Consider the following 19257-nt stretch of genomic DNA (forward strand, 5'->3'; position numbering starts at 1 on the left):
GTACCACCCGAGAGGGTGGTGTGTCTGTTGCTTAATACTCTTTGAGGTTTTTGTTATTTCAGTTGTTGCGGTTCAGATTTGTCGTTATCTACATTTACTGATGTGTAAGGAGGGGACTGCCCCTCAGTAGAGCATTTCTGAGAAGTTACAAAATGGTGTTTTTTTTTCCCTTGACAGGTTTCACAGTGATAGAAGAACATTTTAGGTTTAAACCATGCCTGTTCCCCCTCCTCCAGCTCCTCCCCCTCCCCCAACACTTGCTGTGGTAAGTCTCAACTTTTTTATTTACAATTTTTTTATGGTGATAAACAACCACTATCTATTGTATGGATCAATGAAAACAAAGCCAAGGTCTTAGCCAGTGCGGTGTACTGGTTAGAGCAGGCACCCCCAAACTGCGGCCCTCCAGATGTTTTGGCCTACAACTGCCATGATCCCTAGCTAGCAGTACCAGTGGTCAGGGAAGATGGGAATTGTAGTCCAAAACATCTGGAGGGCCGAAGTTTGGGGATGCCTGGGTTAGAGAGTTGGACTTAAGACTCAGGAGACCCAGGGTTCTAATCCTCAGTCGTCCTTGGTGACTGAACCTGAACTATAAACCATAAAACTAAAAACTGATGAACCCGAATGAGAATTGAACTGATTTTTAAAAATATTTTTAATGGGTTGACTCCTTACTTGTAATCTGCATCCACAGGAGTTATTATGATGTGTACAACATTTAGGAAAAGGAGTAGGGATCTAGTGCAGGAATGTTGCACGTGATTTTACACTTGGGGAAAACATGCTTATTTAGTGGAATTCTGAAGCGGCGTGAGTCAACTTCTGGAACATCTGGAGAAATTTAAGCTGTTTCATGTTGCTCATACAAAATATTTTCTTTTTCTATTGAACTTTTTTTAAAAAAAATATGTGTGTGCTTCTGCTAACAAAAGATAATTCAAAACTTTATAGCAATCATGGCAGATTTTAAATATGGAGCCTGTAAAATTGGAATGGCTCTTTGATCAGAATTCTTTAAGCGATTTTAATAAAAAGCATTATAAGAAACTGTTTTATTCCCTTCAAAATAAACCCATGGAATCCTGTGTTTGGCTATTGGAAGTGTTAGCCTCTATTTGGAAAATGACTCTGTTTGTGCAAATGAACTGTGTGTCTGTTTCTAAGATAGCAAACTTAAAGTGTCTCTTCTTTACTGACTTAAATACTGACTTAATTATGAACAAGCTTTTTTAAAAAAAAAACAAAGCGGACATTCAGGGCTGCTATACACTTTGCATCCACAGATGTATGTCTGAAAGATCCAGTTAATCCCAGGCTCTTGGTTCTTAACACAAGTTTAGGGGTACCCCGGGTACCCCCCTTCAGACACTGACCTGTTTCATACATAATGGTTGGCTAAACCATGGTTTAGTGCAAAACAATTTGTTGGAGACAGGTTGTGGCTACTCTGTTCCTCCTTTGGTCCCCTTGCTTCTGTAAGTGAAGCTATGGTTTGGCTTAGCATTGTGGCTGAGCCCATGGTTTATGCTATGCTGGGCAAACCACAAGTAGTAGCTGACATTTGTTCCATGACTTACAGCTTGCAGTTTGTCTGGGGAAGACAAAACCATGAGCCTGGGTTCGGAAGTAATGCAAACCAAACCACAACCTTCTCTTTCATCACCCACCTATTTGCTTGCTCTCACTAAGCTATGGTTTGGCTTAGTGTTATGTACGAACTGGGCCTTTGTGTTTTTACTGCAGAAAAGGCAGCGTAACATCAATGAAGGGCTTCAGCAGACATGTTTAATAGCATCTGTGCCACACAGGCATAACGGAGGTGAGGAAAGTGGGCACACATCTCTCCCCTGTTTCTAAGAAACGTGTGATTTCTCCCTTTTAACATACTTGGATAGGATGGCAGCCAAGCACAGGTTCAACTATGTCGTTCCTATGGCTTCCTCACCTGTTGCAGGGAGACAACGTGGCCTGTTCTGGAAACACCATAAGGGAACGCTGCGTGAGGTGCTCCCTTCATCGCCCTGGTGTGCCCCACATTAAACATCTCAGGTGGTGGCGGTGAGCAGCTGGGTTGGGCATCCTCTTTTCTTTCTTTCTTTGGCACATCAGACTCGCATTGCTCAGGGACCTGGAGGCATCCTAAGGGAATAAAGAGAGTGGGCAGCCACAGCCTCTCCTCGAAGCATCTGCCTGCCAGCCCAATAACACTGAGGGACAAAGGGAAAGGGGTGGTGAAAAGTGGCATCAGTCCCACTGCACGCCTTCGCCTTGGCATTTGCTGCACCTTTGCCAGGTGCTGACATTGGGCCAGAGCCATTCTCAAACATTATGCTGGGGTAGTAAAGTCCAACAGTGACTGTCCCAGCTAATTGTCACAGAATCAGCAATGGTATGCAGAACAGCCTCCATGTTTGGGAAAGGTTTGTGGCTCAGTCGTACAGTATCTGCTTTCAGTCCCTAGGATCTCGTTGCCCTAGAGAGCAGCTGCCAATCAGAGTAGATGAATCATAGCATTGTAGAGTTGGAAGGGACCATGAGGGCCATCTAGTCCAACCCCCTGCAATGCAGGAATATTTTACCCAATGTGGGACTCGAACCCACAACCCTGAGATTGAGAGTGGGGGTGGACTTGTTGACCCTTGGAGTCCCTTCCATGCTGTACCGACTGGTGTGGCTCTGTATAAGGCCACTTCCTGTTAGTATTAAAATGAAACACAACTGGGTCTGGAGGGATGCTGTGTCTGAAGGAAAATGACTGCTTTTCTTTTCTTAAAAAAATAATGATTAATAATCATGCCCTACCTTTCTTCCTGAACCAGACTGACATACAACTGTCAATTAAGGGGGAGGGGACATGTTGGGAAAGGTCATTGCACAAACATTTAAGGAGTCATCCACGTGGAAAGAAGTACAAAAAACTATAATGTTGCAAACAATTGGTTTTGTATCTTCTGCCCTGTATAGACATTTTGTATTTAAACTATATAACATATGCCCACCATATGATATTGTGAACACCATAAATGTTGGGGTGGGGCAGAGCTGCTCTGCTACCTTCCTGACAGGTGGGTGGCTGTTGCGTACTGAGGAGGAAGAGAGAGGGGACAGGCCAGGAGGGAGGTTGGCATGTTGTAAACCAGGGGTCAGCAAACTTTTTCAGCAGGGGGCCGGTCCACTGTTCCTCAGACCTTGTGGGGGGCCGGACTATATTTTGGAAAAAATTATGAACAGATTCCTATGCCCCACAAATAACCCAGAGATGCATTTTAAATAAAAGGACACATTCTACTCATGTAAAAACATGCTGATTCCCGGACCGTCCGTGGGCCGGATTTAGAAGGTGATTCGGCCGCATCCGGCCCCCGGGCCTTAGTTTGGGGACCCCTGGTGTAAACGCACTGGCAGAGCCAATCCGGCACTGCTGGTGGTCTGATTCGGTATTCAAACAGCTACGGTATCTATCTGATTTGCAAAAAAATAGTTGGGTAACTATTGGCTCTGAATCGCCAAGGCGATTCGTACACCATGCATCATAGTGACTTAAATGCATATTTATTTCCTTGTTCTACTTCATAATTAGTATCATTCCTTTGCAGGCAAATACAGAAAAGCCTAGCTTAAACAGATCAGAGCAAGCAGGGCGAAATGCTCTTCTCTCCGATATTACCAAAGGGAAAAAACTTAAGAAGGCTGTTACCAACGACAGGAGTGCCCCAGTCTTTGAAAGTAAGTAAACTTGTGTGTCTTTCAATGGGTTATCCATGCAGAATGCTTTCTACACCACTAGCCAGACGTATTGAAGCTCTGAAATGCATAGGGTTTTCCTCTGTGGTTCTGAATGTATGCATGTATAGGCTGCATACACCTGGCAATTTAAAGTGGATTTGGTTCATCCCATGTGTGCATATTTCTCGCGTTGTCTATACAACATTGTCCTCATCCAAGTGGTAGTCTGCACTTTCCCTTCCTTTCCTGGTTTTTCTGATCCATGGATAATGTGAGGGCGAAAAATCCATTCAAATATTTCAAATGGGTGTACTAAGGTGTGAGCAGGGTTATGTCTGGAGTTGTTTTACTGGGGTAGCATCTATCACAATATTGTCTGCTTCTGTTGGCTAGATGCTGTTGGGACCAGGCATAACACTCCAGAAACATACAAACACCCTGCTGTTTTCTGCAAGTCTGGGATATTGGAAAATATGTGTTTCAATTTTTGTTTTTAAGAAAATGACCACATTGTACAGGTAAATAAATACCTGTGTGCATGCCCACAATGGACCTCAGGTTTCTGGAATGCAGGGTGGGTGAGGAAGTACTAGTTTGGGGGCGTGGACAACAGCACACAGTAGAGTGGATGGGAAATATTCAGAGTTCAATTGAAAGCACTCATATATGCACAAAAGTGCATGCAGAAAAACCAGGTCCGTGTGATCCACATGTGCAGTGCCACTCTGTTATGTACACAGCCCAAAACTTGAATGGTCTTGAGTTATCCTAGACCAGGGGTGGGGAACCACTGGCCCTCCAGATGTTGTGGGACTCCAACTCGCATCAGCCCCAGCTGCTCCTTGGGGCATGATCAGTCACTGTTTTATTTAAAGCAGGTACCGATAACCTACAGATCCTGTTAGGATGTGAAGACCTTTCTTCATTCTCCCAGACTTTTTACAAAGTGTTTTTTTTTAAGTTCCTTGTATCTTTTAAATCTGCTTTTACCCTCTGTTGCTATTCCAGGTTTTAACTGCACCATCTTTATTCTGCTTTAGATTTTAGGTATTGGATCTGTTTTGCAGTTTTAACCTTGATTGCCAATCACCCCAAGTTATTGGGTAGTATGGAGGGGTAGTACAGTCAACCATTTCACATGGGGGTTCCGTTCCCGGCTCCGCCACGCATGTCGGTGGGTGCCCCGCCCTGTTACGCTGTGCCCCACCCATTTACAGGTCACTTCCTGGTCCAACACTGTGCACGCATGCACAGTCGCAGGCCCTTCGTATGCATGTCAGTTGGTCATTGATTGTAAATTAATAATAATAATAATAATAATAATAATAATAATAATGGTGTTTAAATACTCTCCCTTCCCTCCCATGCTGTCTCTGCAGAACCTAAAGGGTCTGGTGGTGGAGGTGGCTTCACGAGCAGTAGCAGCAGCGGTGGTGGCAGTAGTGGCGGTAGTGGCGGCAGCTATGGTGGAGGAGGACCCCCTGGTTTAGGAGGTCTGTTCCAAGCGGGGATGCCCAAACTCCGATCTGCAAACAGGGATAATGGTAAGCCGGGGGATACATTCACTTGGCATCCTTGTTTACCTCCCGCGTTAAGAGAGGAAAGGCTCTGCTTCCTCTCTCTCTCTCTCTCTCTCTCTCTCTCTCTCTCTCTCTCTCTCTCTCTCTCTCTCTCTCTCACACACACACACACACACACACACACACACACTGGAACAGCAGAGCTATTGACTGACTGGCTTTCTTGGTGCCAAGCGTCCCAGAATGGAGGTTTCATTTGATCATGCCTGCGCAGGAATGAGTGCTGCTTGTTACATGATGCATAGAACCATTTCTCACCTGAAATCCAGGCACTCTTCACTGCCCCTGAACCCCCTTTTCCACCCGTTGCGGTCTGCCACCTTTTCCATTCTTCTCTCCCCTTCCCTCCAAATAAGTATGGAAATTTCGTGCAGCATCACTTTCCAGCGTGAACCCAGCAGCCAAGTAAGCTGCAGAGCACCTGCCGTTTATGCCAAGACCCACAAACAGATCTTCTTTTTCACCTCGCCTACTCGATGGTCTGTCTCCCTACCTTGAAAGCTGTATCACAGGCAAATGCCTCTTTGTGTCCCCCTCCCTCCTACAGCTCTAGCCTGTTTTTATTATTCATCACATTTGCATCTTTCCCTTGCTTCGTGCAGCTCGGGGGTTTAGATGTGAGGGCACCTTATTTTAATCTCATAGCAATTCTGGGAAGGTAGATTCGGCTGATTTACTATTATTAATTAAATTGGTATACCACCCTATAGGGACGCGGGTAGCACTGTGGTCTAAACCACAGAGCCTAGGGCTTGCCGATCAGAAGGTCGGCAGTTCGAATCCCCGCGACGGGGTGAGCTCCCATCACTCAGTCCCTGCTCCTGCCAACCTAGCAGTTCGAAAGCACGTCAAAGTGCAAGTAGATAAATAGGTACTGCTACAGCGGGGAGGTAAATGGCGTTTCTGTGTGCTGCTCTGGTTCGCCAGAAGCGGCTTTGTCATGCTGGCCACATGACCTGGAAGCTGTACGCCGGCTCCCTCAGCCAATAAAGCAAGATGAGCGCCGAAATCCCAGAGTCGTCCGTGACTGGACCTAACGGTCAGGGGTCCCTTTACCACCCTATACCCACAGCTCTCAGGGCAGTTCACAAGATAAAATCACAATAGAAAAACACAAAATACTGTACATAATAAAAACAAAAACAACCCAATAATCCCCCCTCCCCAAAACATTTGGGGTCACCCAGTCCTGGGCGTAGCCAGGATTTTTGTTGGCGGGACAATATTTTTGTGGGGGGGGGGGCAGAACTGAGCCTTATGCAACGTGACTGGTCAGTTAGTTAAGTGCTTTTATTTATTTACTTAATGGGGGGACAGCTGCCCCTCCCTCCCCCCCGGCTACGCCCATGCACCTAGTACAGGCATAGGCAAACTCTGGCCCTCCAGATGTTTGGGACTACAATTCCCATCATCCCTGACCGCTGGTCCTGTTAGCTAGGGATGGTGGGAATTGTAGTCCCAAACATCTGAAGGGCCGGAGTTTGCCTGTGCCTGACCTAGTAAGTTGCATGACCGAGCAGAGGTTTAAACTCTGCTTCCCTCAGTATTACGTAAGCCACTAGACCAATTGCTTCTCCAGTATAGACTGACTTGCATAGATTATGAATATTATGTATTATCGGCAACATGCTATTAACCCATGTCTGTGACAGAGAGGGAGAATATGTGTTTGGCAGTACTGTACTGGCATCAAATACATCCATTTTGTCTGTTTGTACGGGTGGTTTATCTAGCGTAGCAATATTTCTATTATATTTATTTAAAACATTGCTATACCACCCTCATGGGGGAAAGAGAGTTTCCCCAGGATGGCTTACAATTAGATTCAAATTGCAAAACGATGCCGGCAAAAATGTACAATAGGTCACCTTACAGAGCAGAGAGGCTTCCAAAAGGAATAACAGTATGCACTCTGCACTGTGAAATAAAGTTTCCTTGATTCATGGTTGCATTTATGGGTCAGAGAATAAGCTGGAGTGGCCGAGGCAGGTCAGACTTGTCCTTTCCTGATTGCAGGAGTCTCCCATAAGGCTTGGATGTAGTGGTGCTGTTAAAAGTGCATAAGGAGGTCTTTCAGCCTGTGTTTGATACAACAGAGCTGGTATTATCTGTTGTGTCACAGGCTATTTATGGCTCTCCTCTTAATCTCACGGCACTTAACGAGCCCGAGTTTTTCTGTGAGACTGCCTCTTCTAGACAAATGCAAGTCACCGGACAGAAGAGAAATTCCTTCTGCCACCCCAAATATAAATTGCATTGAGCCAGAGCTGTTTTTTGCAGGGCCGTCAGTCAAGTAGGGAATATACCATAGAGGATCCATCGCTTACTGAAGAGCATGAAGAAAATGGAGCATGCTTTGCACACTCCATCCTCTGTTGGACTTTTTATTTTTTGAAGAGCTCTATAGTCCTTCAGCCTTCCTTGGGTGCTAGCGTTCACGTCGCAGTAAACGTTTGCATATACGTGGGGGGCTAAAAAAAAATTCCTTTTCCGTGTGGTTTCGGTTCCGTATGACAAACTGCTTTCTTTGCATTCTCAGATTCTCCAGGAAGCAGGGCTCCAGTGTTCCCACCGGGAGGAAAAGCAACATCTGCAAAGCCCTTTTCACTCCCAGGTGGTGCAGGAAGGTTTGCAGGTCCTTCTTCTGGGCAAAGAACTGCCGTTCCGGAGCCACAGAGGAGCCGAATGCCTCCACCGAGACCTGACCCTGGTTCCAGGGCCGATATGGGTGCTCCTCCCGTGCCAAATACTCCAAGACCTGTCCCATCAACGCTGTACAATCGAGGACCCCCTCCTGTGCCGGGAGCCAGCAGGCAAGTCAGCTTAGGCCTCACACCTCCGCCTTTCCCAGGAAACAGATTCGGAGGGTCCCTCCGCCAGTCGTCGCAAGGGAGTCTTCCTTCTCCTTTCGCAAACAGGCCTCCTCTTCCTCCGGCCCCAGGCAGGCCGACAGAAGACAAGCCTCCACCGCCGCCACCCCCAGCAGGAAGTAGGCCACCTCTCAACCGGGAAGCTTCCTTGCCACCGCCTCCTCCACCTCAAAACAACAGGCCTCCGGTTCCTTCCACGCCTCGGCCATCCTTTGGATCTCAGGTCCCTCCTCCACCACCTCCAAGCAGGCCAGGCCCGCCTCTGGTTCCACCGACGTCCGGCGGAAATGATGAGATGCCGCGGCTTCCTCAGAGGAATATATCGCTAGCATCTCCTTCTCCGCCGAGCCTGCCTGGTTCCTGTCGCTCTGGACCTCTCCCTCCGCCACCAGGCGAGAGGCCGCCACCTCCTGTCAGAGACCCGCCCAGCAGATCAGGTGAGGCTCCTTGCATTCTCCCAACGACAACGCGGATGCCATAATACATCATGCAAACATTGGGGTGAAGTGAGAGGGGGACGTAATAGCAGTGTCTAAAATTTAGCATGGCGGTGTATGAAATTTTGTGTGTTGTGTTAGCTAGAGAGAGGTTTTCTTCCCTTTGCATAATGTTAGAATGCAGGGGGCATTCTGTGAAGCAGAATGGCGGAAGATTCAGAGCAGACTGAACATTTTTAAAAGTATTTTTTCACGCAGTACGTAGTTAAACTATGGAATGTGCTCCCACGAGTAATGAGGGCCACCAACTAGGGCTATATATTGAGGTATATCAATATATTGTCCAAAACCAGTTTGAAGTCCATATCATGATATTGGTTTCATAATTTTTGACCTGGCCATATGTCGTGAATTATGATGTGTGTGTGTGTGCTATGCAAAAATCACAGTGTGGGGGGAGCCATGAAGCCAGCCAATGCTTCTCTTGATTCCTGCAACCCGTTAACTCTGTTGACTCAGCTCTCCCCTGCTTCCTGCAGAGGGCAACAAATCACAAGAGCAGGCGTCGGCAAAAATCACGATGCAGGAAAACCCGTGAAGCCAGCCAGCTTCATCCTTATTTCAGACATCGTGATATATCAGTATATCGCAATGTTTAGTTGGTGATATATCACAATGCTAAAAAACAGATATCGCCTAGCCCTGTCACCATCTCGGAACACTGAAGCCTACTGAGATCTGCAAGATCAGGATTGGGTGTCTGAATCTTGGAGGTATTTAATTCTTAGCCTCAAGGAGGCAACAGTTAAGCTGCCTCAGAAAAAGCCAAATTTAAACTCAGTGGCTCCAGTTGCCCTGCTTGGATGACTTATGCTGAAGGATAGACAGGGGGAACAATATCCAGTTGTTGTTGTTTAGTCGTGTCCGACTCTTCGTGAACCCATGGACCAGAGCACGCCAGGCACTCCTGTCTTCCACTGCCTCCCGCAGTTTCGTCACTCACGTTGGTAGCTTCAAGAACACTATCCAACCATCTCGTCCTCTGTCGTCCCCTTCTCCTTGTGCCCTCCATCTTTCCCAGCATCAGGGTCAAGTACATACATAATTTTATTTATATGCTGCCTTTCCACAGTTCATGCTCAAGGCAGCTTACAGCATGAAAAACAAAAACAAAAAACTACAACATAACAAAAGTAGTCACGAACAATAAATAAAACCTTTAAAAATATACAGCCTAACTGAACAATTCTCACATAAATCACAAGCAGGTCTATAGCAAAGATACCAAAAAACCAAACAAACCCAACAACAGCAATAGATTCCCCCACCCACCCACCCCAAAAAATCACTTCAGCCCAAGAGTCTTTTCAGCAACCTCAGTTTTTGTAGCTGGAGTCAGTCAGAGCCCTCCCAGGCCAGGTAAGAAAAGACCTGCAAGGCAGAAAACAGGTCTGCCAGGACTTGCAGCCAAGATGGCCTCCTGGATCTTTCCTGGAACTCTCGGCAGCTTTCAGTACCATCCACCATGGTTCCATATGCTGAACAAATAAGCAACACTGAATGAAATTAATTCTCTAAAAAGCACTTGGTGAAACCAAAATGTTTTCAGCAGGTGATGAAATATCAGAATGGCAGGTGCCTTTCTGACTTCAATCAGAACAGTTTCCCAAATCACTGATGCCACTACACTAAAAGCCTAGTTTGCATAGAAATAAAACAAATATGAAATAACTTTGGGTCAATCAGGAGGACTTCTCCACAGGATCAAAGTGATCTGGTGGGTTGCATAAGAGACAAGGTAGTTAAGGGCCTTCTTGGTAGTGGCACCTGCCCTGTGGAACGCCATCCCATCAGATGTTAAGGAAATAAACAACTATCTGACTTTTAGAAGACATCTGAAAGCAGCCCTGTTTAGGGAAGTTTTAAATGTTAGATCTTTTATCGTGTTTTTAATATTCTGTTGGGAGCCACCCAGAAAGGCGGGGAAAACCCAGCCAGATGGGTGGGGTATAAATTTCTTGTAGTGGATTCAGATATGTTACATTACCATTTATTCTAGCACATTGCATATAGGAAGCTGATGACCTGAATGGGGCACTTTTTCATTCCAAAACAGATGTGGCATGAAAAAATAGCTTTTGTGTGTACATGAAATATCCATATGCATATATGTATGGAAGGGGAAAATAACACAGATTTAATTGTTAGTAAAATGCAGTTGTAGGCCAGAACTCCTCTATAGTTTTCTTTTTTAAAATTTGAGATCAAGTGTGGGAAGTTTTACCTTGGCACGAACCCGTTAACTGCGGGTGTGTTTCTGCCCAAGCACAATTCTTTCTTAAATAGATCTTAACTGTAATAACATTTTTTTGTGGAGGAATCATCCAAGTGGTACACTCTGTAGAGAATTTGCTGGCTCTGGAGAGATCCAGTGCAAATAATTTTCCACGGATCTTCCCAAATGCTGTTAAGATACTCTTTGCTTCAAGCGAGAAGTTAGAAAGCTAATACAGAAAGACAGCAGATCCCCTTCTCTCTGCTTACAGATAAACTGTTCCTTCTGTGTAGGATGTTCTCGAGTATGTCTCTGGTATGAGATGTTCCATGGTATGAGTCGTACCTTTCAAAACAAAGGGGGGGGGGCGCAAAGGGCCCTATTTCAAAATTTGAAGAAAAAAATGCCGCTGCTGATTACTTCCAGTATACCTGAAGGAGCATCTCCACCCCCATCGTTCAGCCCTCACATTGAGGTCCAGATCTGAGGGCCCTCTGGCGGTTCCCTCATTGCGAGAAGTAAGGTCACAGGGAACCAGGCAGAGGGCCTTCTCGGTAGTGGCACCTGCCCTGTAGAACACCCTCCCACCAGATGTCAAAGAGATAAAGAACTATCTGACTTTGAGAAGACATCTGAAGGCAGCCCTGTTTAGGGAAGTTTTTTAATGTTTGATGTTTTATCGCATTTTTAATGTTCTGTTGGGAGCAGCCCAGAGTGGCTGGGGAAACCCAGGCAGATGGGAAGGGTATAAATATATTATTATTATTATTATTATTATTATTATTATTATTATTATTAATTTGTTCTTTTATATCCAGGACCCCTTCCTCCACCTCCCCCGCCAATAAGCAGAAACGGTAGCACTTCACGGGCATTGCCAGCTACCCCGCAGCTTCCTTCCAGAGGCGGGCTTGATAAACACAGAGGCGGACCACTTCCTCCTCCACTTCCTCCTGACAGGCCTGCTTCTGGAGCGCCTCCCCCACCACCGCCACCTTCATCCGCCATGCGAAATGGCTTCCAGGATTCTTCATGCGATGGTATGTGTGTGGCAATCGCCCTGCAGTCCCAATGTGCGGAGCGGGAATGCGTGCGCCCAACAACTTCCGTGAATTAAGTAGAACATCTGCAAGAATCCTTGCGTGTACAGTTGTGCATGGGGAGGGTTTTCCTCTCTGTGGGTGGAACCCAGAGTTTCCTTCAGAGAGGGAAAGACTCCTTCTAGTCACGTGGGAGACAGCTCTCCACTGCTGTACATGCTCTTCTGCCCTCTTGATAGGCTTTTTCGCAGTGCTTTTTTTTTTTTGGTAAGAAAAAGAGGTGCAGGCACTCACCATGAAGTTGTTAGCAGCAAGTGCCGCGCTTTTTACATTTGGTGGAATCCCCAGAAAAGAATAACTTCTTCCAACCCCTACATTTCTAGTTATTTTCAAAAACTTAGAAAAAGTGGAGTTACCTAATTTACCAGGAATTAACTGCAAAAACACTGTAATATTGTGGGCATGGGCGTAGGCGGGGGGCGGCAGGGGAGCAGATCCCCCCCCCAAATCCTCAAAAAGCATTAAAAATACTTAAGTAACTGAGGTTATGCCTCCCCCTAGCAGAAGCCTGCCCCCCATGTCCTCTCTTTGGGAGGATTTTTACATTTTTTAAATTATTATTATTATTATTATTATTATTATTATTATTATTATATTTTGACAAAGTAATAATCAGACATAAATAAGAAGAAAAGAGGGGAACCCCACCACCGAGTCCATTCCATTGTAACTATACAACCTCCCAAGATTTTTACATTTTAAAGGAAATGTCCATGATCTCCCAGAAACAAGCTCAGCAACTTTTTGGGATGTTCTTGCCAGGGGTGGGGTGGGAGGAGCTCAACAACTGTTTAATGCTTCAGTGCAAATGTTTTATAATTTGCTACCAAAATTGAGGTAGTCCTTAATTTTTTCCCCCTCAGGCTACAAATTCTTAAAATGGAGCAAACCGGTTCCTGTGCTAGTTAAAAAAATCATAGACCATTTGTAATGCTGTTTTTACTGAAGTAACTACCTTTTGAAGAGGACTTAGTTAACTGCAAGGATTTTAAGGAGCCCTTCCACACGCTTGCGAGCGATGACATTTTAATAACACCAACACTGCAAGAACATTGTTTGGGTCCCAGGTATTGTAGAATGATACTAGGGGTGTGCATCAGATTTGGATGAATCCTGAGGTCAAGTGGGATGTCTTGGACAGATTTTTGGCTTGTCAGAAGTGAAGCGGGATTTGTATGAGGTAGCACAAATCAAATCAGAGGCCCCTGAAGAACTCCATCTTTTACTTCGGTGGGGTAGAATGTGTGTGTGTCCTTCTTACGTTAATGCAGATGAGCACTTTTAGTTAGTAATGCTTTCCCCCCCTATCTTTTCATTTGGTGTATTATTAAGGTAAAGGTAAAGGGACCCCTGACCATTAGGTCCAGTCGTGACCGAATCTGGGGTTGCGCGCTCATCTCGCATTATTGGCCGAGGGAGCCGGCGTATAGCTTCCAGGTCATGTGGCCAGCATGACAAAGCCGCTTCTGGCAAACCAGAGCAGCACATGGAAACGCCGTTTACCTTCCCGCTGTAGTGGTTCCTATTTATCTACTTGCATTTTGACGTGCTTTCGAACTGCTAGGTTGGCAGGAGCTGGGACCAAGCAACGGGAGCTCACCCCGTCACAGGGATTCGAACCGCCGACCTTCTGATCAGCAAGCCCTAGGCTCAGTGGTTTACCACCCTATACCCGCAGGTCTAAGAACAGTTCACAGGATAAAATTGCAATATAATAACACAAAATACAAAATCAAAACAAAAACAAAAACATCCCAATAATGCATTTCAAAAGAGCATTGGGTCAACCAAAGGTCTTGTTGAAGAGGGGGATTTTCACCTAGCACCAAAAAATGTATAATGAAGGCACCAGGCAAACCTCCCTGCAGAGAGCATTCCACAAATGAGGAGCCACTGCAGAAAAGGCCTGTATCTTTCAGGGCCACTGCACTGGGATGAGATTTGCAGGCCTGCTTTACAGTGGCTCTGGTCCTACTTAGAGAGCAAGCTCAAAATGTGGTGATTGTGGTGGACTCAGGTTCAATGCTTGGCTGTTGGCCTGTAGTGTCCCTCAAGGTTCTGTCCTGTCCCTCCCCACCCCCACCGCTCTTTTAAGAAAGGTTGTCCTGAATTTGGGGGTTCAGTGACACCAGTATATGTATGACACCCTCTCTCATTTCCATCTAAATCTGAGGAAGCTTTTTTCAGTGCTATTTCAGTGTCTGGTGTCGGTAACAGATTGAATGAAATTAAAACTTAATCCCAGCAAGACAGAAGTGTTCCTGGTCAGTCAAAAGGCGCAGATCAGGAAATAGAGATTCAACCCCGTGCTGGTTGGGATTAGACTCCCCTGAAAACACAGGTGCGCAGCTAAGGTGTGCTGGATTCAACCCTGAGCCTCGATGCCCAGGTTTTGGCAGTTGCCTTATGTATGATGTGACATTGCAGAGAGTTCTACAAAGCCTGTTGTTGTTGTGTTTTCTCCAGATGAGTGGGAGAGCAGATTTTCCTTCCATCCTATGTCTGACCTGCCACCTCCAGAGCCATATGTGCCAATGAACAAAAGCTACCCCAGTAAGCTAGCAAGGAATGACAACAGAAGTAAGTATTCTTTCATGAGGTGCTTGGTAGCAGAGCTTTTGGTGAGCGATCACGGAGGTTATATAAAAAGTGCTTTGAACACTCAGAAATCACTACGTACATGTGAAAGATTGCTAATGTTATTAAATGACACACCTAAATTGCACAAGTGATCACAGAGGGGTACTTCTAGACCCTGCATTTAATGGCTTTGGACTGTATTTAGTTGTGTCATTCCACCCATGGAAGGCTCTCTGATCTAGAAGAAGCTTCCATAAACAGAAGGGGAAACGGGACAACTTTAGCCAGTTTTCCCTCTGAAAACATCTCCCCATCCCAAATCTGTACTAGCTTGTGGTGGTGAGAGGAAACCTTAAACATGAGTCCCAGTTTGGATAATACGCTAAGTCAAACCACGGTTTATCTTAGCATGATAGCATAAAGGACTGGGGAGGGCCAAAATGGCTGCGAGCTCCTCCTCTCCAGGAGCCCACCAGTTTGCATGGACTTGCTAAGCCATGTGGCTTAGCATGTGGTGTGAGCCAGGCCATGTGCAATTTACATTTTTCATTAAATTTAGGTGGAGTAGATAGTGGATTTTCTTAGACTTGAAAACAGTACCGCCCCCCAAAAAATATTGTCGTGCAGGTGTTCTCTCTTTTTTACCATTTCCCCCCCCCTGCTTTTGCAAGTTTTTTCGGTGCTTGAAAACCCTTCAAAACCTATTTGACGAGCAATGTGTCTTTTAAAAATGAATGCCTACATCTTTGAGCAATGATACGGGTGCCATACTATTATCAGTTTGAAATAAACAACTCTCCCACATGTATATATGAACAATGTTGTAGGCTAGCTAGCCACACATTTGTAATAGCTACATGTAATTATGACATAAAATATTTTTGTATTGTTCATATCCATCCATCCAATATTAGTTCAATGAATAGCAGAAGTGTTTTAAAAAATTGAACGGGGATGTTTTAATTGAATATCTGGAGCATAAGCTTCAGTGAATAAAAAATAAGGTGAAATCTCTTTTCTTTTTCCTTTTAGGTGGATCCAGTCGTAGGGAAAGAGGTGCTCCACCACTTCCACCTATTCCAAGGTGAAGTGGGGCTTCTGACCTCTTTGGGGATGTGACTGCTTTTCTGAAACTTCCCTTGAACCCAGCAGTCTTGTCAAAAGGCTTCCTTTCATGCCGCACTTTTTTTGGGGGGGGGGGATCCCACTCTCGTTATCATTTTCAGATCAAGCTGTCAGAATCCTGCTCAGGTTGTTCCTGCCGATTTCCACCTTGGTTCTACAAATCAAAGATTTTGTGAACAGTAATCCAAATCCCCATTTTTGGGAATTTTAAGTTACTTTGAAATTAATGGAGACTTGGTTCCAATAAGGTGCTTAGTATTGGAGGAGTGGTATATTATTATTGTTTTTGTTTTACCTTGAAAACTGTCTTGCAAGGCATAGTGGGGACTGTATAGATCACATTTTGGAGCTCGGTCGAAGTCTTTCCAGTACCATCAAAAAGAGCCAAGACTTTTAGCTTGTCTTGTAGTGCGGGACAATAACATTTTACAAAATTCAAGTCTCTGTTACATTAACCTGAAACATAGCTTCCTTGACAACCTTCCATATTTCTTTCCATGATAAATATGATTCGTAGCACTTCCTTTCCCCCCAATTTGCAGTCTTGTCTGAGATTACTGATCAAATTGATCAAATTAGTTTGACGATTAGAGGTAGGGGAAAAGAACTACATGGCACAACTTTTAATACATTCCGTCTCTGGAAAGAGTTGGGATTCATTGTGTGTGTGAACATTCTTACTCTCTCTCAGGCAATCAGCTACACCTTTAATGAATTGTAGCCCTTCAGAGACCAAAAGAATGTTGCTCTATGTTTGCCATAGCATCAGTAGCAACTTTTAACAAATCCACCGAAAATGCCTATGCCGCAATTCAGGGTGTGGTACGTACACGGAAGCAGGCTTCCAAGCATGTAAATCTAGCTGGAGGGAGGGAGGTGTCTACAACCAAATACTGTGTACACAGGTCCTCCCTGCCGTCCCAGAGGCAGGGACAGTGTGCCCAGAGATCTCCATTTTCTTTATTTTTTAAAAAAGCAAAAGAGCTAAGATCTTGCAGGTGGACTTTTCAGCATTGGAAATTGCGGTGTCTTCTAGCCAAACAGCTGGATTGGTGGAGTTTCATATTTTGGAAGAAGAAGAAAAAAGTATTGGGGGCTTGCAGGTGCTACAAAACAACAAGATTCAAGGTGTCATTGTCATCTTGGAAGTTAAGTTCTTCTTTTGCTAACAGTTATGCTGTTGGGCTTTTCCTCTGGGGTGAGTTTTAGCCCCGTGGTTTCTGAATCGGTGGTTCTGCAAAATGAATCGTTGTAAAGCTCTCTCCTTTGAACTATGCAAGGCAAATATTCAAAGTTAGTGTACATAAGCAACAATAGATGCTAATAAGACTCTTTCTGTGGCTTTTGGCTAACACCTCTGCCCTGAGCTTCCATTTCTTTCATGGTACCATTGAAACTGTTCTTAGCTATGAAAAGATTTTATTTGGCTCCTGTGTGCTGAAGACACTCCCCTCTCCTTTGATGTGGCAGCTGTTAATCAAGCATCCAGCTGCAAGCAGAAAGTGTCAGCAGGAGACATTTGATTGACCTGTTACAAGCTCTTTTCTTTCCACGAGGTGCAAAACAGCTGGACAGCATTTTAAAGTTATGGTTTTGTTGCAAAATTTCATTACTTTTCGCAGGAATTTTCTTGTCATTCTGACAGTTGATAAGTGTGTTTACTCTTTCACAACTGATTCATCTTTACACACATGAGAGAAATGTGGTCCTTAATTGGAACATGATTGAGAGTGGAATGACTATTTATGGAAGCTCTGAAGATGGCTCTCTTGTACACATTACTATGCAAATTGGAGACAAAAGGATGACTTTTCTGGTGATGTCATGAATGAAAAAGTGGGAAGATGGAAGATTTGTATTATAGTACTGTATAATAATATCCAAAGTTAAGTTGTGGTGGGACAGTTGGAGCAAGATTTCCTTAGAGATGCACATGAAAAGTATACTTAGATCTTTGGGGAAGATTTGAAAAGGAACTCAGAAATATTCACAATGGTGCAGCCAAGGTTGCACTTTGCTTTAGACCAGAGGTTCCGAAACTGTGGTGGTCCATGAACTTCATTCAGGTGGTCTGTGGCATGTCTGTGAAGAACACTTACAATTTGAATTTAATGGAATTCAAATGGTTGTAATAGTAAAGTACAGTATAAGAAATAAAACAAGCCATAAAAATACAACTAAAGCTCACACTGCAATTGTAATTGCTCGTTACAATGGCTACAACAGGCAAATAATAATAATAATCAAGAGGTCTGCCAAGACCCATAGCAATTATCAAGTGATCTGTGGGAAGAAAGGAAGCCACTACTTTAGACTATGTGCATTCCCATTGATGATAAATAAAGCAGGCTGGAGCTTTAGGATGGAGAAACATTGCTTTGCATTTTCAATGTGTGTACAGAAATATGTATGTAAAAGCTTTTTTTATGACTCTTTTTCATTAAATGGAAAAAAAAGTTATTGGGTAGCTTTAGGTCTTATGTTGAGGTGCATTTCATGAGCCCACTCTTGTGAAGGAATCCTTGCAGTTGAATATATTTCAGGGACCCAAAGATTCCACCCACACAGGTCTCGTTGCAAACTTGGAAGGACCTTTTTCAGCCATGAGCACAGCAACATCTTACAATACCTTTTGGGATCAAGCATAGTCTACAATAATGGATTTTTCAGCAAACTCTTTTCCTATGCACTTAACAATCCTTTACATATATGCAGTATTAATTAACAGTTCCAGTTTCAGCTCAATTAGTATTTCTCTGTGTGTTTATTTTTTTTAAAAAAAAGCAGGATGTAAAATGTTAAATTATTACATACATTTTTGTTCCTGGAATGGAACACTTTAGCCTTCTGAAGAACAAATGAAGTACAAAGTTTTACAGTGGGGATTTTTTAATTTTTTTAAAAAAAATGCTCTGGAAGCTGTACATTTTGTGTAAGCTGATTAAGAGCAAATTCCCTCTTTGAATATGTTGATTAAAGATGGCAGAGAAAAAATTGACGATAGTGCTTTCAACTGATCGCTCAAGTTAGAAATTTGCTTATGCAATAGAGTGGAGATGGTGTTTGTGGCCCTCCAGTTTGTGGCTGCAGCTCCAATCATTCCTGACCATTGTCCAGGAGGGGTGGATGTTAGGGGGCCCAGCTGCTTCCTATCCTGGCAATAGAACCCAGGGAGGTAGTAATGCTAGACAAGCAAACTGACAGATCAGTCCAATGCGCTGACATTGCATTATTTACTCCTTGTTGCTGCCAATGGATTATTCATTGAGTGAGTGAAGTTCTGGAGCTGTGTTCTTCAGCTAGTCAGTCTGGATCTTTGCAATGAAAAAGCTGGACAGCAAGGAACAGCCATGTAATGAAAAGCGAGGTGTCAAGAGGGCAGACATATGAAGGAATAAGCATGCAGTGGTTAAAACCTGGTGATTTTACAAACAACTCTCAGGATTATGGTATTTAGAAACTCTGTGGTGTGATTTCATTTGATCCTGCCAATTGTCTGTACCACTGGCAAATTAATTCCCGTGCAATATTATCTGAAATTCTAACCAAAGCATTGGCATT

General features: G+C 44.3%; 1 protein-coding gene across 3 annotated transcripts in view; it reads left to right on the top strand.

The window, feature by feature from the left end:
- The window catches only part of WIPF1 (WAS/WASL interacting protein family member 1), a 57475-nt gene extending 38890 nt beyond the window's left edge, over positions 1-18585 (top strand). For all 3 annotated transcript variants that reach the window (XM_060281008.1, XM_035134980.2, XM_035135006.2), the window contains 7 exons: positions 178-265; positions 3600-3729; positions 5109-5273; positions 7849-8616; positions 11710-11931; positions 14458-14571; positions 15604-18585. In XM_060281008.1, the coding sequence (XP_060136991.1) occupies positions 215-265; positions 3600-3729; positions 5109-5273; positions 7849-8616; positions 11710-11931; positions 14458-14571; positions 15604-15659 (1506 nt within the window). In that variant the 5' untranslated portion in view covers positions 178-214 and the 3' untranslated portion in view covers positions 15660-18585. The remainder of the gene's footprint in view (positions 1-177; positions 266-3599; positions 3730-5108; positions 5274-7848; positions 8617-11709; positions 11932-14457; positions 14572-15603) is intronic.
- Positions 18586-19257: the final 672 nt, after the last annotated feature.

The sequence above is a fragment of the Zootoca vivipara genome, chromosome 1 (assembly GCF_963506605.1).
Source record: "Zootoca vivipara chromosome 1, rZooViv1.1, whole genome shotgun sequence".
Classification (NCBI taxonomy): Eukaryota; Metazoa; Chordata; class Lepidosauria; order Squamata; family Lacertidae; genus Zootoca; species Zootoca vivipara.